Source organism: Equus przewalskii, chromosome 8, assembly GCF_037783145.1.
Source record: "Equus przewalskii isolate Varuska chromosome 8, EquPr2, whole genome shotgun sequence".
In the NCBI taxonomy this organism is placed as follows: Eukaryota; Metazoa; Chordata; class Mammalia; order Perissodactyla; family Equidae; genus Equus; species Equus przewalskii.
In genome coordinates this window covers 67,383,854-67,406,360 of record NC_091838.1, presented here as the reverse complement: position 1 = coordinate 67,406,360, position 22,507 = coordinate 67,383,854, and the positions used below count along the sequence as shown (strand labels likewise).

Below are 22,507 nucleotides of genomic sequence, written 5' to 3'. Positions count from 1 at the left end.
ACCACTACGCCATGAGCCAGCCCCCAAAATTGCTCATTTTTACAACTAGGATCATGAAGACATGAATGAGAGCTAGTGCTATATAATGCCAAACATCTTTTATTTGGAATTATATGAATAAAGGCAAATTCCCAAAATTTCATCTTCAAGAAGGAAAGTTGATAAATGTATTTTAGAGCCACGGTTCCCATCTGCAATTGAAGACATTCTTGGGTATCTCAGATCATCAAGAGTGACACAAAATCTTCAAAACAAAACGAATTTTACATCAATTTTATTTTTAAAACATATATAAATAGGCCAAATAACACTCAAGCCTGAGGGGGCTGCAATCTTTTTAAAGAACATAATAGTCCAAAAAGACTAGTACTTATTGCTGATTCAGCTCAGTTAGCAGCCCTCTTCAGACAGCAGCACAACCGCTAGCAAATATTTAACGTGCACTTTTATAACGGGCATGGAGATTCACAGAGCCGTGAGCCACAGCCTCACCCTCAAGGAGCTTACAGTGTAGCTGGAGAGAACGAAACACCCAGAACAGACACAAAGTCCACGCATCTATCATAACAAAAGCAATTACTGCGTAAGTCATCACAGGGTTTAACAAATGAGCCATAGGAGTACCTTAGCAAACACACACTACGTCAAGTTTTAACCTGACATATCAACAAAAAGTTTTTATTTATTTTCTGTTCACCCATGTTTCAACTCAACTGAACTAGAACAGGAAAACATAATTCGAAGCCAAAGGTACCATTATGTTTGTTGTCCCAACAAAGGGATGGATGGTTCATGTCCTAGAATTTCTCCACGCTTCTATATCCAGATGTCAGTAGTTCTGACTGCCGAACCGATGCACAAATTCAGACAGGGAGTAGACAGCTCCCCACCCTACCTCAGGATCCATGCTGATGAAATCATTCAGGTTCATTTTGGAATCTAAAAAAGGACACGAGAGAAATGTTCACTGAAAGCATAATTTTGGTTTAACAGCAATAAAACAACCCAGAAGACGAAAAGTAAGGAAAATTATTCAAATAGATAAGAGTTCAACATCACCTCTGTGGTATTTCTTGTCTCAAAGGCATAACCTTAATCTAATCAGGACAAAACATCGCACAAACCCAAACTGAGGGGTCCTCTACAAGATAACTGACCAGTACTCTTCAAAAGTGTCAAAGTTATAAATGAAAAGGAAAAAAAAGGAATTGTCACAGATTGAAAGAGACTGAGGAGACATGACAACTAAATGTAATATCCTGGGCTAGATTCTAGACCAGAAAAAAGAAATCAGTAGGAAAACTTCCAAAATTTAATTAAGGTCTACAAGTTAATATTGTATCAATAGTATTACGTCAATATTTTTGTATCAATTATATTATTTTCTTGGTTTTAATAATTACACTATGGTTATATAACATGTAATGTTAGGGGAATCTGAGTAAAGGTGTATAGGAACTCTCTGTACTGTTTTAGCAAATTTTCTAGATGCTAAAATTATTTCAAAATAAAAAGTTAAGTGAAAACATGCATGAATAATCATACTGCCAGTTTATAGGACTCAACTGCCAATTTACAGAGGAAATTCAGAGGATACAAAAAAGATACAATCAGCAAAATTCAGACTATTTCTCCTAGGCTCAGTTTCTTCAAGAAATAAATTACAAGAAAAAAACAAAGAGATGGACAAGGAATCTGCACATTAAAAAAGATTCTTAAGAGACATACCAACCAAGCACAATCTGGGGATTTTATTTGGACCCTGATTCAAATAAGCAAACTGGATGAAAAAAGATTATGACTTTGTGAGATAACTGTGAATCTGAACGCTGACTAGAAAGATATAAAATAATTTTAAAGAATTACTGTTAATTTGTAGATGTAGTAATAGTATTGTGGTCATATTTTTTTTAATAAGAAATTCTTGTATTTTAGAGAGTCATACTGAAATATTTAGACTTGAAAGGACATAATATCTGGGATTTGCTTTGCTATCAAAGTAACACGAGAAGGGGGAAAGTGGATGAGATATAAATAAATCGACTGGCCAGGAGCTGATAACTGTTGAAAGTCTGATATACTATTGTGTCTGGTTTTGCAAAGGATTTAAATTTTCCGTACTAAAAAATTTTTTAGGTGTGTACAGATTTCTGCTTCTGCCCATCAAAGAACTGTTATGGGAAGTGTACTTCCACTGTAATCTACCAGAAAACTGGACAATATACATGAAGCAACTGTTTCCAGACACTGGACAATGGGCAGCATCCGACCATGACTCCTGAGGAAGTAGAAGCAAGCGAGACTGCCCTCGGATCACTCCAGCTTGCTGCCCCAGGCCATTTCCAGAGCACAGCATAGAGCGGGGAACACAAATAGCCGGGCAGTCTCCCTGAGGTGAGAAGACAGAGGTGGAAGTCCAGGAGGGCCCAGGCAGCTAGATCTGGGGAAGGAGAGTATCAGAAGAGGGAGCTGTGCAGAGAGAGTTCCAGAGACCAGAGGGGACCCACCCCACGCACGCGCACACACACACCCGTCTTTAGCTAAGTACTGATCTCACAAGGCCAGGGAAAGAAACACCAGGAAGTAGCTGGTCTAATAACCCCCAGAACTTCCACAGTCCCCACCAGTGAGGGTGGAGAGAATTCCTAACACACAGGCATTTGGTAGAGTCCTCAGATGGGTCATGCCAGAGGAGTGGGGCTGAATTAGTGGAAGGCTGCTCTCAACCTGCACTCAAGATGCTTAACAGCAGCCTCGAAGGGATCCAACTGACTCCAACTAATTTAACTGCCCGCCAGAAGAAAATCCAACACCATTTTTAAAAAGCACTTCAAGATCCAGAAACTGACAATGTAAAATTCACAACGTCCAGCATCTAACCAAATATCACAAATCATACAAAGAAACAGGAAAATATGACCCAAATCAATCAACAGAAACAGACCGAAATGACAGAGATAATGGAACTAGCAGACAAGGACCAGCATAAATACTGTAGGTTCCATATGTTCAGAAGAGTAGAGTAAAACATGAGCGCGAGGAAGAGAGAAATGGAAGATAGTAAATAAGCCCCAAACGGAATTTCTGGAGATTAAAAATAAAATATGTAAAATGAAAAAAATGCACTGGATGGGATTAACAGCAAATTAGTTAATGCAGAAGAAAAGATCAATGAATTTACAGACAAAAGAACTATTCAAAATGAAGCACATACAGAAAAAGTCTGAAAAATATGAACAGAACATCATTGACCTATAGGAGTAATATCAAGCCATTCAACATACGTGTAGCTGAAGGATAAGAATAAAAAAAAGAGAGGGGTGAGTCAGAAAATAATGGCCAAATGTTTCCAAATTTGACGAAAACTATAAATCCACTAATCTAAGAATTTTAACAAACCTCAAGTGGAATAAGCCTAAAGAAAACTACACTACAGTCCATCATAATTAAATCGCTGACAACTAGTGATAAAAGAGCTAAAGAACTGAAAGAAAAACCATGTGAAGCCAGCATTCATTACCCAACAAAAATATCTTTCAAAAAGAAAGGTAGGCACTTAGGACATAGAAAACTAGAACAGTCACTACCACCCTTAAACAAAAAAAGCTAATCGGCAAAACCAGAACTTTTGTTGTAGTCATCAGAGAGCTGGGGATGCAGGATGACCAAGAAACTGGAAACAAAGGAGAGACAGACACCACCAAGGAGAGGTGGGCGGAAGTTCTTGCTTACCTGGGTAGATGCCAGACTCCACATAAGCAGGATGTAAGTCGGCTAAAACGTTTAACAAATTGCTAAAGGAAACCTCAACTTCTGAAATACAATAGTATTGGTTTTCTAGGACTTCTAAATATAATTAAATAAAAAATGATTACTATCTGCAGGCATTCATTACTTAAAAAGATCAAGGCACAAAAACAAAATAAAAATTTAAAAATGCATATATATGTATAACAAATAAGCATTTGCCTATAACCTCCCCAAGAGGCACAATAACATTTCTATTTACATGAAACTAGTCATTGAGCTCAGCACAAATTAGCCAATGTTACTGTAACACATCTGAGGGCAAGAAGATGAGTGGTATATGCAGACAAGAGGCAGCAGGGGCTCAGAAAGAGGAGGGACAAATTTGGTGTACTCTGTAATTCAGTCTAAGACTTGGGAAATGTCCTTAAAAACTGAGCCATGGGTAGCTGATGCTGGAACTGAGTCTTTAGGGCAAGGCTGTACAATTGGAAATCTAAGCTTCCTTCTTATCAAGAAAAAAAAAATGAGTTCCTTTCTTTAAAATACATTAAATGCTGAATTGAAAACAGTGGTCCTACAGACAAATGGCCCCCAAAATTAGTAAGTGAATAGGCTTAATCTTAATGCATAACACATCAAATATACTAAATTTTAAGTCATAAAAGTCAATCCCATAACTAAATGCAGGGGACTGAGTAAAGCGGCTAGTAAAATATCTAAAACACGTGTTAATTTAAAGTTTGACGTTTTCTTGAACCATTTTTTTCTTTTTTTTTAATAAAACACTACTAATTAGCGAACAGTAATTCCCACTTATCCTAACTTTGAATGGATTCCTTTGATAAATACAGGGCTTGAAGTAACGAATTTACCACATGAAAGAACAATACAATGTGGTTAAATTATTACATGAGAAACCAACATGTTTACCCCACAGTCAGAGCAGACTTCTTTTAGTTTCAACCCCAAGTTCAGAGGGCCGCCGATGAACTGATCACACATGTGGCAAAAAAAGACATTGTTTTCCCCATAGAAACCCCTCCTCAAGCACCGTGTGCTACCTGACCTGCCACTTTCTAGCTGTGCCCCTTTGGCAAAGGGCTGATCCTTCATGACTTCCACCTTCTATCAAATGTGGAAAGGAAAGCTTGCCCCGTTGAGCTGTGGTGAAAACTAAATCAAACTCATATGTAAAGGGGCTGGCACAAAGCCTGGCACAAAACGGCACCTACTGGGTACCAGTCATCAAAACCCAAAGGGATGACTCAAATAGGATCATGGCTGACGTGGTGTTTACTGAATGCCAACTATGCACTAGGCTCTGCATTAGTGCTCATGTCCAAAAGAGAAATGGGGAGCTGCCCAGGGTGCATTGTTCCAGACCACGCGCTGTACAGCCAGTTGTCCAAAACTCAGAGGTAGACCCATCAAACCGCCTCCTAACCTACGAGCTATCCCATTACTAACGCTGAGGCTGGGAAGCAGGCTGGTGGACCAAAAAGCAATTCCAATATAAATGTTAAACTTACAAGAGCTTTTCACGGAAAGCCTCAAAAATCAGTTTGCATCCTCTTTTAGTGTTCACTCCCTTCGAATATGCCAAATATATTTTTCACTTTCTTCCTTGCTGAACTCTGAATATGGCTGTCCTATTTTTCGGACATGTTGCACAGCTCACAGAGCACTTTCACTTAGACAGTATCGTCCATGAGATGGGATGATCTCACCAACAAATGGCAAGGCTGTGAAGTACTTACAATCATAAATAATGTTCCAAACTCATGTGAAGGCCAAACAATAGCAATAGGGCGAAGAATGCTTTATCAACTTAAATCTCAAGAAATTATTAATTGGCCTGATGCCTAAAAGCACATAACTGAGATGAGCGGTACCATAAAATCCGCTGGCTCTCACCTCCCTCTCATGCAGATTTTATTACAGAGCCAGTGAAATGACATGTCACACATCACAAGGCTGCACTGGGGATTTCTTTCACCGTAATGTGAAACCCTACCACAGGAGGGTGCTACAAGCCCCACTGTTAAATGACACAAACACGCAGATCTCCTGAAGTCCAGTGTCCCAGCAGTAGGTACAACCAACACTCCAGCAAGTGCCGTGGTTCTGCTCCTTATCACCTCTCCTCTCCCACGGGTTCTTGAGCCTCCAGTCCTGCTCTCTGTACCTCCTTTTCTGAATCTAATAAACAAACAGAACTATACTCCCACTTCCCTCCTTCTACTCAGAGAGTTTTAGTAAAAGAATAATGCCATTTTTGTCTTTGGTGAAGGGGAAAAGCTGAGCTGCACAGTGACCGGACATCTTTGGCTCACCTCCAGTTTCAATGCACGGATAGGACGGAGGAGGTTCTCTCCAGTTCCCACTGGAATCTTTCATGTGAGAACGGTCAGAAGCAAAGTTCTTCAAATATGAATCTGCACGGATCACTCTAAATTTCCTGCAGATACATCAACATTCATTTATATCAGGGAGGTATCACAATTGAAATTCTAACTCAATTTTTATACAGATTCATTCTCTAGGACATGCACAAAACTACGTGGGCATTTTTACTATTAGTAATACACGAATATACATGCAGCTTTATTACCTGTCAAAGAAGCCACGAGAAATGATCAGCTGAAATCCAAAACTACAAAGGCACAGAAAGATATCTGGTTCCCTTTATTTACTCAATTATGTATCAGGAGCAAAGAGCATAATTTTCAGGTGCTGCCATCACAGCCCTCAAAATTTTGGCATCATAAGGCATTCAGCTCCCCCACCCCACCCCGCCCACCCACACTCCCAAAAACAAGAGTACAAGAAAATCCCCAAAATGACTTTAAGAAAATGTCTGGGATCGTATCACACAAATTTTTAAAAGACTGCCAACCATTTATACAGTGGACAACTTTTACAACTTTAAAATGTTTTGAATTATCTGGGTAGTCATTTTCAAGTATCAATTCAATGGTGATGCCAAGACAAGTGATCTTTACGAAAGAAATGCAAAAACAAACAAACTCTGTGTACTTGTCAAAGTATAACTCCAGAAAGTAGGAAAATCCACCCTGAATTTCCTCACCTTCTAAACTGTGGATGGATGTCCTCATCAGACTTAAAGGCGTCTTCTACGTAAATGTCAAAGGGACAGGGAAATGGCAGGACGGTGTCGAGATCATAAATGAAGCTCTGTCCTCCACTTGAAACATGAAGCAAGACAACATGGTAATCCTAGAAGTCAAAGTTGCTGAAATTAGCCAAGATACTTTATGACGGTGAATTCCAACATTACAGTAATAACGCATATATATCATGAAAAAGGGAAACAAGGCTAACACAGCCCTCCTTATGACACCAAAATAAAACAAACACAAAACACTGAAATCAGATCAAATGTCTAGTGACAGGGAACAGTTAACTAAAAAGTGGAAATGTTCATATACATTAATAATGTATACCCCTTGACCCAGCAATTTTACGTCTAGGAATCTATCCTACAGAAAATGGCCATACGCATGTAAAGAAAATCTCTGCAGCATTGTTTATAATAGTGAAAATACAGAAACAACAAAAACCCACCAAGAAGGGAATAGTTAATAAGCCACGATGTGGGAATATGATGGAATACTGTGCAGCTGCTAAAAACAATTAGATAAATTTATGTGGAAAATAGAAAAAGGTCCATATTATACAGCTGGAAGGAAAAAGCATCTGCAGGATATGTATTATACATTATTTTTAAAAAGCTTTGTGTATATAAAGACACACACGTGCCTTCAGAAATACATTTGCATGCATATGAATACAGAGGGAAAGTCTGCAAGGATATCTTGCAAATTATTAACAAATGGAACTGCTTAAGGTTAGCAAGGAGAGGGGAAGAAGGACTTTAATTTCTTGTTTTATACTACATTTGTAATTAAAAGAAAGAAAAAGCTTGGTTTTCTACTTTTTTTTTTTTTTAAATCAGACAAGCCCTAATCCATAACCATCAAGGAAGATGGATAAAGAGAACTTCTCCCACACAGCTCAGGCACAGTGCCTATGGGAATTCCCACTCTCACTCCCAGACACTGGGCACTGCCGGGAGGGATGTGAGGGAGGTTATCAAGGGGCACGAGGGCAGGCTGGTGCTTTGAGTTCCTCAGAAGACAAACGCTCTCACAGGGAACAGCAGTGAGAGAGAAAAAGTTCAATCACATTAGTACACTAGTAACACCGTCTTACATTTCTAGTGCTTGGGAGCTTACAAAGCACTTTCTCAAATGTTATTTCATTTGACCCTGTGAGGTGGGGAAGATAATTAATTGCGACTGGCCATGGTGCACCATTAGAGCCTGAAGTGCTTCCTTTGGCTCCAATTCTATCTTAGTAAAGCAGAAACAGCCTCAGAAATGGATGCTTTTTCCCTGTACTCCTCGTAATGCAGCCTACTCTCTAGATAAATAAACCAAGAGCTGCTCCCCCTGTAAGAGTCCACAATTCTCTTCCCCTGGGCTTGTTCACATTACTCCCCTCCATCCGCAGCAACCGTCTCCACCTCTCTCCCCACGTCCATCACTTGAGCTCCGGCTCAAATGCTTTCTCCCCCCGAGTCCATTTTTGACTTCTCCCACCCCCAGCCAGAAGTAGTCTCTGCCTTACCCAAAATCTCTTTCTCTCTTGACATCTTCTACCTCATAGTACAGTTTTTCTGAAGTACATACTCTCTATTATTTGTGGGAAACTGTTCTGTTGAAACACAGATATGAAGATGAGAAAGATAAGTCCTGACCCTCAAGGAAATCCCAGAGAAGTGAGTGGGACATGGAAGAATTGTTGCCAGACAGCACGATGATGAGACAGAATAAGGAGGCAGAGAACATGCAGGTAAGGGAATCCTGAAGTCGGGAGCCTGCTTCAAACCTCAGCCCCTCTACCTACCAGCCTCAGTTTCCTCTTTTATAAAATGGAGATAACTGCAGTGTTTACCTCAGAGTGTTACTGGGAGAATTAATGAGATTATTTACGTAAATGTGTGGTCTTTCTAAAAGCCAACCAAGAAACAGAGGGAATGGAGGCCCAACTGCCAAGAAGAGTTTCACTGAGGAAGGGCAGCCATTGCTGAATCTTGCCTGAAGGGAGAGCTTTCCAGAAAGAAGATATGACTTGTGAAAAGGCATTAACAGTGAATACCTGCAACCTGCTGGTTAGTTCAGGTCCATATTCCTACATACCGGACGGCTGATGACTAGGAATTGCCTTCCTAGTGCAAATGTGGAGCCAAGGAACGCAGATTTAAGCAGCAGCCTCACTCTCTGAGCTGGGTACAGGGCTCGCCCAATTGCCAGGGAAAGACCGGGGGCTGGGGGAAGGGATGCCCAGCTAGAAGGTGATCTGCTCCTTGGGGTTTGGTTTCTCTACACACTCCAGGGGGCCTACCCATTTCCTACAAGAGGACAGCAGTGAGGCACGGATAAATCCACCAGGGGGCACAGGGAGACTTCCTGCAACAGGATTCCCCACCCTGAGCTGCCATGAGATGTCGTGTAAGGGGGACATGACCACACGTCCTTTCCCTAAGACAGGAAGCAAGGCCATGACTCAAAATCAGCTGAGTGGCAGCACTGGGGATGACTTCTAGGGCAGACGGACAGTCTGCAACAGGGGTTCCGTGGCATTGCTAACAATAATAGCTAACACCTCTCGAGCACCAGGACCTGACACCACACCAGATACCAGGGTAATGCTTCAAAAGCATTCTTTCAGTTAAGCCCTCAACCCCACGGACCAGTGGAGGACACTGAAGCAAGAGGGAAAATAATATGTCCAGTTCACTCAGTGCAATGGAGGCCTGGCACTTAACCCCAGTCTGCTGACTCCGAGCCCTCGCTCCTAACCCAACACTGCTGGATTTGGGCTTTAATGCTAGAGCAGATCAGCTGCTGGTGAAGGAAGCGGGAACGTGAGCTCCATGAGGCCAGAGATTTGAGTCTATTTTGTGCCTGGCATGTAACAGGCTCTCAATAAATATATATGAAATAAATGAATGAAGGCAATTCAGATGATCTTATTTTAAATAACTATCCAAAACTAGACGTCTGTTACATAATCATGAATGGAGTTTTTCTTTTTCTTGATCTTCATGTTTATTAGCATAAACAATTCCGTTCTTCAGGGGACCAGGTGAGGGTGACATAGACGTGACTGGAAAGGACGCAGGCCTGACACCTAGTCCCGCCCCGATCGGCTAGATGACCTTGAGCTACTTGCTCTGCCTTTCTGGGCTTGTTTCCTCACCTGAAAAATGAAGGGGATGGAGTAGATCCGTGTTTTTCAAATTCCAGTCATGTCACCTGGCAGTTTGCTAAGAACAGTAATTCCTGAACTCTTCTCTGAATTGACTAAATCAGAAAGCTGTATGCTTAACACAGTCTCCAGACAATTCTAATGTGCAGCTGGACTAGATCCCGCTAAAGTTCCTTCCAGTGCTAAATGGATCAAAGTCTAAAGGATCATAAATATATTTGCCACATCAGCCATTTAAAATCTTTGCTATAATAATGTCAAAATTAAAAGAAAGCATGCCTGTTAAGTGCTTCTCTCTGAGGCCAAATAACATCTATTCTCAAGAAGTCAATTTATTAATAACCATCATAGCCTTTCTCTACTGGCCTATCGTTTCTGCTTTACCAAAACGTAAAGACCACACGGGCAGTCCAGCCCAGCGGCGCAGCAGTTAAGTGCACACGTTCCACTTTGGTGGCCCGGGGTTCGCTGGTTCGGATCCCGGGTGCGGACATGGCACTGCTTGGCAAGCCATGCTGTGGTAGGCGTCCCACGTATAAAGTGGAGGAAGACAGGTACGGATGTTAGCTCAGGGCCAGTCTTCCTCAGCAAAAAGAGGAGAACTGGCAGCAGATGTTAACTCAGGGCTAATCTTCCTCAAAAAAAAAAAAAAAAAAGACCACTCAGGGATTACAAGTACTAATGCCTCAGAGGTTCTCTGTATTGACCATCTTACCCAGATCACAGGTCCATCTCCAGGTCTTGCCTGCTGTTTCCAGATAGGTATCTATGAAACACAATAAACTTCATAAGCCACAACTTCAGTTAAACCACTAGTACATTCTTTAAAGAAACACAGAGAGGAAAAATAAAATATTTCTAAGCAACCAACAACCAAGGTGAAAGAATGAGTGAAGAAGAAGAAATCCAAATCCTGCCACATGTCCTTAACAATGAAAGAGCAAAAATTAATTATATGATGTTCTTTGGAGAGTAGAAAGAGACCTGGACTAGGAATCAGGCCTGCCAGGTTCAAGGCTTGCTTTCCCGCTTAATTATTCATGGGACCTCCCTAAGTCTCTACTTCCTCATCCATAAAACGGAGACAGTTGTCTGAACTTTGCCTACTTCACAATGTTTCCATTAGGATCAAATGAGATGATGCTTGCAAAAGCGCTCTATAAAATATGAAGGGCTTACTTTTTTTAATACTTTACATAGGTTTACTATAGTTCTATCTAAACTCCAGAGACAAAGAAATCTTTACTTCAAACCCGAGATACGTGACTCTAATCTAAGCAACTTAAAAAGCTTTAACTTAATATGTAAAGAAAACAGACTTAATCTGTGTAAACACACCATCACTTATTTCCTTACTACAAGGAAGGAACTAAACTCTTCTAAATCAACTATGCCTCGTAAGGAAAAAAAATCTCACTCAAAAATAAATTTTACAATGTTGCTGTATTTTATAAAGCAATTTTAGAAAAGTACTAAACCCACGTTATATTTAGCTTCTAATATCATCTTAAATCTCGTTTTCTTTCTGCACTCACTCGCCAACTTACCATCTTCCTCTCATTAGATATGAAGACAGCGTAACACTCTTCTAAAGGATACTGGTCATGGTTTTTGATGTATTCACAGAGTTTCCAAATATTTTCTTCACTGAAATAAAATGATTGTTTAGTCAATATAATTAAGCAAGAATGCTCTGTCTTCCAAATTTGAACAAAAGACTGATAATGTCCTTAAAAAGTTGGAAGAAACCTCAAACATGGTCTTATCCAACAACTGGGTAATGTTTGACCCTCCTCTAAAACATCCCCCACAAGGTGTTACCCTACCTATACTGTGTGTGCACACCTCTCCAAACACAGAGCTCATTATGCCCCCCAGCAGTGCTTGCGTATGGAGGCATTTGATAACTGATCCAATGCTATGTCAACATTCTACAAGCTCTGGGCCCCGTTGTTGGTATACAGCTGGCATTCCAACCCAGCCACTTAAAATGCAAGAAGCTTTGAACATCGTGACCTCTCTGAGGGTCTGCTTTTCTGATTTGTAAAATGGACATAATTACATCATATTATAAACACTCAATATATCTTAGTTAACATTGGTTCCCCACTCCCCTTAGGAATGGGCAGGATGGGTATTTTGGATAGGAGGGCTGCCGGCTGGAAAGGATGGGGGCAGTTATGTGATCTGTCCAGGAATTCTTTCAGAAGGAGCCCCTGGGAGTGGGATTCCCCAGACCCTTCTGGTAAGGAGGAGGTCCTGACTTTTAGAAAGTTCTCTCTCATACTGAACTGAAATCCAGCTTCCTGTAGCTCTGCCCCAGATGAATCCCTCTTTTATATGACAGGCCTTTAGTTATCTGAAGCAGTGGTCAGAACCTAAGTAAAGCGATGACCAGTGGATCAAACCAAGCCACAGTGGTAGCCACAGACACACTCCCACGTGGGCAAGAACAGTCAGTGCTGGCTGTGTTCAGAGCCCAGCCTCTGTGTTCCTGTCTTTTTCCAACGAGCCACACAGCACCTTTGTTCAAAATAAACTACACCAACACTCTGCTCACACACACAACTCAATCTGTCAAGGCCTAATTTCCAGCCATCTACACCACGCTACCTAAAAATGAAGCAATGAAAGGCATTGAGGACTGTCACCATTTTATGGAGTACATACTTTCAATTCACAAGTCTAGCCCTTCTCTACTGTCTCAATGCTCCGTATGACCAGGCTTACAGTACCGAGGTTGAGCATCCGTATTTTTCTCCTATGATTTTGTTTTTCTCTAAAATATCTTAAGAAACCTTACAGAAAAACGGGTGGTAGAGGTAACAGCAGAAAATTGCTACTAACTACTTCCAAAGGATATGTAGTATGGAGTAACAAAAATTTACTGTTTCATAACATGTAATAGCCAAAATTTTTTCAATCTGGATGTTCTAAGACCAAGTTTGGCAAAGACATCTGTCTGTCCAGCCTATAGATGTTTTGGAGAGCTGACCACAAACGTCTTCAACAACTGTGATGTACAAAGCACAGTGCTGAGTGCTTAGGGGCCATAATGATAAATTATACCTCACAGATGGAGAGAGGAGACACACAGATCCATAAATAAGCAAGCATCATAGAAGGCCATAAAAGATGCATAGAGAAAGCATAGAGGAGGGAGTCATTCATTTTAAGGGATGTGGGAAGATGGAAGGGGGATAGGTCACTAGTTTCTTCTTGTTTTTTCCCCTTCCCCCCATTCCGAGGATGGGCAGAGTTAATGCAGAGAGTTTGAGAATTCATATGAACCAAGCACTGGGGGGGGAGGCTGAAGACACATGTGACTTGGACACACTTTGCCTATTATTTTTCAAAGATGTGTGAATGTTACATAGGGAAAAATCAAATTTAAACATAAGAGTTACTGAACTTGTAGTCACTTTTCATCATCAATTTTTTTTTGAAGAGTACAATTAACATCACGTAGGAGGATCTCAAAACTTCTGATGTTAATAAAAAGAGGGCGTTAGGGGCCGGCCCCATGGCCAAGTGGTTAAGTTCGCACGCTCCACTGCGGCGGCCCAGGGTTTCGCCAGTTCGGATTCTGGGCATGGACATGGCCCTACCCATCAAGCCATGCTGAGGCGGCATCCCACATTCCACAACTAGAAGGACCCACAACTAAAAATACACAACTATGTACTGGGGAGCTTTGGGGAGAAAAAGGAAAAATAAAATCTTTAAAAAAAAATTTTTTTTAAATCTAGACGCACTGAACAGTAGAACCGATAATATGGAGGAAAGAATTAGCAGTTTGGAAGATAGAAATATAGAAATGCTGCAGGCAGAGGAGGAGAGAGAGCGAAGACTAAAAAGAAATGAAGAAACTCTCCGAGAATTATCTGACACAATTAGGAGATGCAACCTAAGGATTATAGGTATACCAGAGGGAGAAGAGAGGGAGAAGGGGGCAGAAAGCCTATTCAAAGAAATAATGGCTGAGAACTTCCCAAACCTGGGGAGGGAGATGGAACTTCATGTGACAGAAGCCAATAGATCTCCAAACTTTATCAATGCAAGTAGACCAACCCCAAGACATATAGTAGTGAAGCTAGCAAAGGTCAACGACAAGGAGAGAATACTAAGGGCAGCCAGGCAGAAGAAATTAACCTACAAAGGAATCCCCATCAGGCTTTCAGCAGACTTCTCAGCAGAAACTTTACAGGCTAGAAGAGAGTGGAATGATATATTCAAAAATCTGAAGGACAAAAACCTACAGCCAAGAGTTCTCTACCCAGCGAAAATATCCTTCAAATACGATGGAGAAATAAAAACTTTCCCAGATAAACAAAAATTAAGGGAGTTCATTGCCACCAAACCTCCTCTTCAAGAAATGCTCAGGGAAACCCTCATTCCTGAAAAATCAAAAAAAGGAAAGGGACCACAAAACCAAGAGCAAAGGAGATAAGTAGAAGGACAACAACAGAGAGTAGCAGCTCTACATCAGAACAGACTAAACCATGGCACGAGAAACAAAGGAAATTGAAGAGAACCGGAAAACAAGACATAAAATGGCAGCGGTAGGCCCCCACATTTCAATAATCACTCTAAATGTAAATGGATTGAACTCTCCAATCAAAAGACACAGAGTGGCAGGATGGACCAAAGAAAAAGACCCAACAATATGCTGCCTCCAGGAAACACACCTCAGCCCCAAAGACAAACACAGACTCAGAGTGAGGGATGGAAGACAATACTCCAAGCTAATAATGAACAAAAGAAAGCAGGTGTCGCTATACTAATATCAGACAAAGTAGACTTCAAAGTAAAACAGGTAAAGAAAGACAAAGAGGGACAGTATATAATGATAAAAGGGACTCTCCACCAAGAAGACATAACACTTGTAAATATATACACACCCAACACAGGAGCACCAAAATTTGTAAAGCAACTCTTAACAGAACTAAAAGAAGACATCAACAACAATACTATAACAGTAGGGGACCTCAACACCCCGTTAACACCAATGGACAGAACATCCAGACAGAAAATCAACAAGGAAATTATAGAATTAAATGAAAAATTAGACCAGATGGACTTAATAGATATACATAGAACACTTCATCCAAAAACAGCAGGCTACACATTCTTCTCAAGTGCGCATGGAACATTCTCAAGAACAGACCACATTCTGGGAAACAAAGCAAGCATCAATAAATACAAGAGAGTTGAAATGATATCAAGCATCTTTTCTGATCACAATGCTATGAAACTAGAAATCAACTACAAGAGTAAAGCAGAGAAAGGTGCAAAAATGTGGAGACTAAACAACACGCTACTGAACAAACAATGGATTATTGAAGAAATTAAAGAAGAAATCAAATATTATCTGGAGACAAATGAAAATGAGAACACGTCATACCAAATCATTTGGGATGCAGCAAAAGCAGTCCTAAGAGGGAAATTCATCGCAATACAGGCTCACCTCACTAAACAAGAAAAAGCTCACATAAGCAACCTCAAACGACACCTAACAGAATTAGAAAAAGAAGAACAAACAAAGCCTAGAGTCAGCAGAAGGAGGGAAATAATAAAAATAAGAGCAGAAATAAATGATATTGAAACTAAAAAGACAATAGAAAGGATCAATGAAACAAAGAGTTGGTTTTTCGAAAAAATTAACAAAATTGACAAACCCTTGGCCAGACTCACCAAGAAAAGAAGAGAGAAATCTCAAATAAATAAAATTAGGAATGAGAGAGGAGAAATCACAACAGATACCAAAGAAATACAAGGTATCATAAGAGAATACTATGAAAAACTATATGCCAACAAATTGAACAACCTAGAAGAAACGGACAAATTCCTGGACTCTTACAACCTCCCCAAACTGAACCAGGAAGAAATGGAGAATCTGAATAGGCCAATCACAAGCAAAGAAATAGAAACAGTAATCGAAAACCTCCCCAAAAATAAGAGTCCAGGACCAGACGGCTTCTCTGGAGAATGCTACCAAACATTCAAAGAAGATTTAATACCTATCCTTCTCAAACTATTCCAGAAAATTGAGGAAGATGGAGTACTCCCCAACACATTCTATGAAGCCAACATCACTCTGATCCCCAAACCTGACAAGGACAACACAAAGAAAGAGAACTACAGGCCGATATCACTGATGAACATAGATGCAAAAATCCTCAACAAAATTCTGGCAAACCGAATACAGCAATACATAAAAAAAATTATACACCATGATCAAGTGGGATTTATACCAGGGACACAGGGATGGTTCAACATCCGCAAGTCAATCAACGTGATACACTACATTAACAAAATGAGAAACAAAAACCACATGATCATCTCAATAGATGCAGAGAAAGCATTCAACAAGATCCAACACCCATTTATGATAAAAACCCTCAATAAAATGGGTATAGAAGGAAAGTACCTCAACATAATAAAGGCCATATATGACAAACCCACAGCCAACATCATACTCAATGGACAAAAACTGAAAGCCATCCCTCTGAGGACAGGAACAAGACAAGGGTGCCCACTTTCACCAATCCTATTCAACATAGTACTGGAGGTGTTAGCCAGAGCAATTAGGCAGGAGAAAGAAATAAAAGGAATCCAAATAGGCAATGAAGAAGTAAAACTCTCGCTGTTTGCAAACGACATGATCTTATATATAGAAAACCCCAAAGAATCCACAGGAAAACTATTAGAAATAATCAACAGTTACAGCAAAGCTGCAGGGTATAAAATCAACATACATAAATCAGTAGCATTTCTATACACAAACAATGAACCAACAGAAAAAGAACTCAAGAACTCAATCCCATTCACAACGGCAACGAAAAGAATAAAATACCTTGGGATAAATTTAACCAAGGAAGTGAAAGATTTATACAATGAAAACTATAAGACTTTCTTGAAAGAAATGGACAATGACATAAAGAGATGGAAAGACATTCCATGCACATGGATTGGAAGAATAAACATAGTTAAAATGTCCATACTACCTAAAGCAATCTACAGATTCAACGCTATCCCAATCAGAATCCCAAGGGCATTCTTTACAGAAATTGAACTAAGAATCCTAAAATTCATATGGGGCAGCAAAAGACCGCAAATTGCTAAAACAATCCTAAGTAAGAAAAACAAAGCCGGAGGCATCACAATCCCCAATTTCAAAACATACTACAAAGCTACAGTGATCAAAACAGCATGGTACTGGTACAAAAACAGGTGCACAGATCAATGGAACAGAATTGAAAGCCCAGAGATAAACCACACATCTATGGACAGCTAATCTTCAACAAAGGAGCTGAGGGCCTACAATGGAGAAAAGAAAGTCTCTTCAACAAATGGTGTTGGGAAAACCGGACAGCCACATGTAAAAGAATGAAGATCGATCATTCTTTTTCACCATTCACAAAAATAAACTCAAAATGGATCAAAGACTTAAAGGTTAGGCCTGAAACAATAAGTCTTCTAGAAGAGAATATAAGTGGTACACTCTTTGACATGAGTTTCAAAAGAATCTTTTCGGACACTATAACTCCTCAGGTGGGGGAAACAATAGAAAGAATAAACAAATGGGACTTCAGCAGACTAAAGAGTTTCTTCAAAGCAAGGGAAAACAGAATTGAAACAAAAAAACAGCCCACTAATTGGGAAAAAATATTTACAAGCTACTTATCCAACAAAGGATTAATATCCATAATATACAAAGAACTCACACAGCTTAACAACAAAAAAACAAACAACCCGATCAAAAAATGGGCAGAGGATATGAACAGACATTTCTCCAAAGAAGATATAAGTATGGCCAAGAGACACATGAAAAGATGTTCATCATCCCTAATCATCAGGGAAATGCAAATCAAAACTACACTAAGATATCACCTTACACCCGTTAGATTGGCAAAAATATCCAAAACCAAAAGTGACAAATGTTGGAGAGGTTGTGGAGAAAAAGGAACCCTCATACACTGTTGGTGGGAATGCAAACTGGTGCAGCCACTATGGAAAACAGTATGGAGATTCCTCAAAAAGTTAAAAATAGAAATACCCTATGACCCAGCCATCCCACTACTGGGTATCTACCCTAAGAATCTGAAATCAGCAATCCCAAGAATCACATGCACCCTATGTTCATTGCAGCATTATTTACAATAGCCAAGACGTGGAACCAACCTAAATGCCCAGAACCTGACGACTGGATAAAGAAGATATGGTATATATACACAATGGAATACTACTCAGCCATAAAAAAGGACCAAATTGTTCCATTCGCATCAACATGGATGGACCTGGAGGGTATTATGTTAAGCGAAATAAGCCAGACAGAGAAAGACGAACTCTATATGACCCCACTGATAGGTGGAAGTTAACATATAGACACGGAGAACCGATCGGTGGTTACCAGGGAAAAGGGGGGGTGGGGGAAGGGCACAAAGGGTGAAGTGGTGTGCCCACAACATTACTAACAATAATGTACAACTGAAATCTCACAAGGTTGTAATCTATCATAATCTTAATAAAAAAAAAAAAAATCATTGTTTGGGGGCTGGCCCCGTGGCCGAGTGGTTAAGTTCGTGCACTCCGCTGTAGGCGGCCCAGTGTTTCGTTGGTTCGAATCCTGGGCGCGGACATGGCACTGCTCATCAAGCCACGCTGAGGCAGCGTCACATGCCACAGCTAGAAGGACCCACAGTGAAGAATATACAACTACGTACCGGGAGGACTTTGGGGAGAAAAAGGAAAAAAATAAAATCTTAAAAAAAAAAAAAATTTTTTTTTAAAAAGAGGGCCTTATTCTTGGAAATGCTAGGAGTCACTGTTGGAATAGAAAGATTTGGTGGATTTGGTGTGAGTTCTGGCACCAATGTAACTGGTAAAAAAAAAAAAAAAAGTGGGAGGTGTGATAATAATGTCCTAACCTGTCAGTTCATTATTTTGATAGTAGAAAGGCTAACAAAGCAGCATTAGGGTCAACATTCTGCAAGGGTTACTGGTGATGGGCTGAGGTCAGAGAAGCATAGAGAAGGGGAGGATTCCTGGCACACAGCAGGTGCCCAACAAATGCTGGAAAAATACAAAACAATTACAACCAAATCTGAGTGCTCTGCAAACCACACAGTGCCACACAAATACTGCCTACCACTATTATCATTAAGCTGGGTCTTAAAGGTAAGTAACATCTGACAGAAGCTAACAGAAGCAGAAAGAAGGCATTTATTTCAAGTCAGAAGAACCCACAAAAACAAATGTAGTAAGTAACAACTGTACCTATCTGATGTGTTCAGAGAGAGCGAGCACTGTCCTCACTCAGAGGTGACTTTGCCCCCAGCGGACATTTGGCAAAGTCTGGAGACATTTTTGGTTGTCACATATTGGGGGAAGGTGCCACCAGTAGAGGCCAGGGATGCTGCCTCACATCCTACCACATACAGGACAGCCCCCCATAACAAAGACTTAACATACTCAAAACGTCAACAGAGCCAAGGGTGAGAAACCCTGGGGTAGAGCACAGAAGGCAGGTTCAAAATGAGGTTGGAGGAACAGACAGTGCCAGATCTTAGAGGGCCTGCTATGCTCAGGATAGACTTTACTGTCTATGCCTGTATTCCTTGAAAAGCAATCGATAGAACAGACTCAGGCCCCTGCACTGCGCTGCTCACACATCCAGACTGTCTGAGGTGGGACCCTAAGATCTACACGGTTTACAAGCTTCCAGGTGATTCTCCAGCGCATTCAAATTTAGAACAGCTCTGGGCAGTGTGAAGCCAGCGAAAGTTACAGACCTGACGGGATAGGAGCAAGCTGGACAGGGAGGCCTGCTAGGAAGGACTGGAACAGACCCTGACAGCCATTGAGGGAAGAAACTAAAAGGAGAAGATCTATTGAAGAGACATTCACTTCCCACCATTCTTCCACCAAATCACTCCAACTGTGCCAGCCTCCTTGGTGTTCTGGAACACTCACGGCACACTTCCTTCTCAGAGCCTTTGCACCTGCTGCTCCTCCTGCCTGGAATGATCTTCCTCCAATATCCACAAAGCTCCCACCCTCTTTTTCTTCAGCTCTCTGTTCAAATATCACCTTATCAACAACGTCTTCCTTAAATATCCTAATACTGTAGTTTCACTGGAACACAGCCATGCCCATTCATTCTGTCCGTGACTGTATGAAACAGTATGAGTCACCATCCCTCACCTTGTTTTTATTTGTTCTCACAGCACTTAACACCACCCAAACATGGCTTACCTGTTTTTGTCTGCAAAACCTAAGAGCCATGAGATCTTACCAGACCAGGGAATCTGTCTATTTTGTTCACAGCTGTATCCCTTGTGCCTAGAATCATGCATCACACACTCCAAGTGCCTAGTAAACACTTATTGAATGAATGAATAAAATAATGAATGGACGTTATGGACAAGAGCTAATAGGATTTAGGTGAGAGGCAGGGCAGAAGCATGGACTCAGCCATTGCAGAGGTTCTGGTTTCAACACCAAGACTTGCTACATCTGTGATCTTGGGCAAACAACAGGCACTCTGTGGCTCAGCCTTTTCATTAGTAAAATGAGGATAATGATGGTCATGGAACCTGTCTCCCAGGCATGGATGGAAGCACTTGGCACTAGGCCTCACATGCAGTAGGAGCTGAACAAATATTAAGCTCTTGGTGGCAGTGATTTGTTGACCAGCTGAAAGAAGAAAAGGAGGTTTCAGCCGGCCCTAAGGTTTCTTGTGCAGGGACTGGAAATTGGGGAAGAAGTCATTACTCAGGCAAGGGAAGTGCAGCTGTGGGAGTGAAAAGGACAAAGGTTAGGAGTGATGCTTCTGCTACGCAGGCGGCCTAAAAGAGGGGTACAGCGTGTGGACTCAGAGCCAAACTCTGCACGTACATCCCCATTCCTTCACTCACTAGCTACGTCCTTAGGCAAATTACTTGTACCCCTCTGTGCTTCAGTGTTCTCATCTTCAAACTGCAGAGAACAACACTATCTACCCGCGGTGGGGCTCCTGTGGTTCAAATGAATTATTTTACAGAAAGCACTCAGAATTACAATGCTTGGCATGCAGCAAGTGATGTGCAAGTGTAATCGCCATCATAATGACAGCACAGCGGTTAAGATCATGGTTTCTGGTAAAAGAGGTCCCAAACTGGATTCCTGGCTGCTACTAGCTGGGTGACCCTGGCAAAGTTACTGCAAAATCTCTGTGCCCCCATTCTTTCTCAAAATTAAAATGACCTTCGCATCAATGTGCAACCACACAGGCTTCAATGGAGTTAATTTCCAAAGGCTCTCTGCCCTCCACCCTCGCCTCCAATCCCCCTTCCTGGCCCCCAAGCACTGAGATCCCGCCGAGAAACGTCCAAGCGAAAAGCGCCAGGCAGAAGTAATGCACCACCGACCCCACTGTTCCTGGGGAATCCGTCCCCCAATCCAAATGCCCACGCTCTACTCAAGAGACGAGGGCTGCCATTCCCGATCCCTCCTCCCCGCAAACTGCAAAACTCGCCAGTCGAGGCCCCGAGCGACCCCGGGGAGGGGCCGGGAAGAGGCGGGGCCCGGCTGGACGCCGTGGCCGAGCGAGCCGGGGAGATGCGGAGGCTGCACCCGCGCCCGCTCACCAGTAGCAGCTGTTGTAGACGCAGGCGTCCCGCGGGGGGCTGGCCGGCTGGTAGTGGGCGGCTGCGGCAGTGGGGACAGCCCCCTCCATGGCGGGCTAGCTTGCGCCGGGGTACCGGCCTGAGACGACCCGCCTGGAACAGCCCCCGGGCAGAGGGGGAGGAGCGGGCGTAATGCGGCCCGCGCTCTTCGTCGGGGCGGCGTGGAGGGAGCCGGGGGCCGATGCTGCAGTTCCCGGGCGGTGGAGCCTGGGACGGGGCGGGCGGGGCCTGGGCGGGGCGAGCGGCGCAGGTTCCCTGCCCGCGGGGCCCCGGCGGGAGGTACAAATCCGAGTGGGTGGAGCCAGGGGCTGAGCGGGCGGACCCAGGGCGGCCCCGAGCGGACGGGGCCGGATCCGGTGGGCGGAGCCGGTGGGCGGAGCCGGGACGGGACGCGTGGTGCAAGTCCCGGAAGGGTGGAGCCGGGGCGAAGTGGGCGGATCCGGGGTGGGGTGAGAGGCGTGAGTTCCCATGGGGCGGAGCCCGGGGCCAGGAGGAAAGAGTGTTCCGAGTAGGCGGAGCCCGGAGAGGTGGGTGGAGTCAGGGGCGGGGCGGCGCGATGGTTCCTGCTGCGGCGGGGCCAGGCGTGCTGCGGACCGCGGTAACGGCGAGGGTTTGGTCAGCTGGGGGACACGAGAGGTTACAATCAGGGGTGGGCTTGGTGTTGCTAAGCCCTTGGACCCTGCACGGCGCTTCGTGAGTCTTCCGGAGGAGTCTGAGACCCCTCCTCCAACCCGGGCCGGGTTGCCAGCTGGGGAGGAGCCAGATGAGACGCCGAAGGCTCGACTGCTGCGAGT

General features: G+C 42.5%; 1 protein-coding gene across 1 annotated transcript; it reads right to left on the bottom strand.

Annotated features, from left to right (window-relative positions):
- Positions 1-258: 258 nt before the first annotated feature.
- NTAQ1 (N-terminal glutamine amidase 1) lies at positions 259-22,507 on the bottom strand. The gene is made up of 6 exons (XM_070631998.1): positions 21,675-22,507; positions 11,592-11,691; positions 10,760-10,810; positions 6,839-6,987; positions 6,084-6,208; positions 259-939 (listed from the first exon to the last, which is right to left on the bottom strand). Exons 1-6 carry the CDS (start codon positions 21,761-21,763, stop codon positions 830-832), a joined length of 624 nt encoding a protein of 207 aa, XP_070488099.1. The 5' UTR covers positions 21,764-22,507; the 3' UTR covers positions 259-829.

Coding starts and splice junctions, on each gene's coding strand:
- NTAQ1 (XM_070631998.1), bottom strand. CDS start 21,763: ATGGAGGGGGCTGTCCCCACTGCCGCAGCCGCCCACTACCAGCCGGCC. Junction 11,692..21,674: donor GTCTACAACAGCTGCTACTG/GTGAGCGGGCGC, acceptor ATTTTATTTCAG/TGAAGAAAATATTTGGAAAC. Junction 6,209..6,838: donor ATCCATCCACAGTTTAGAAG/GTGAGGAAATTC, acceptor ATGTATCTGCAG/GAAATTTAGAGTGATCCGTG.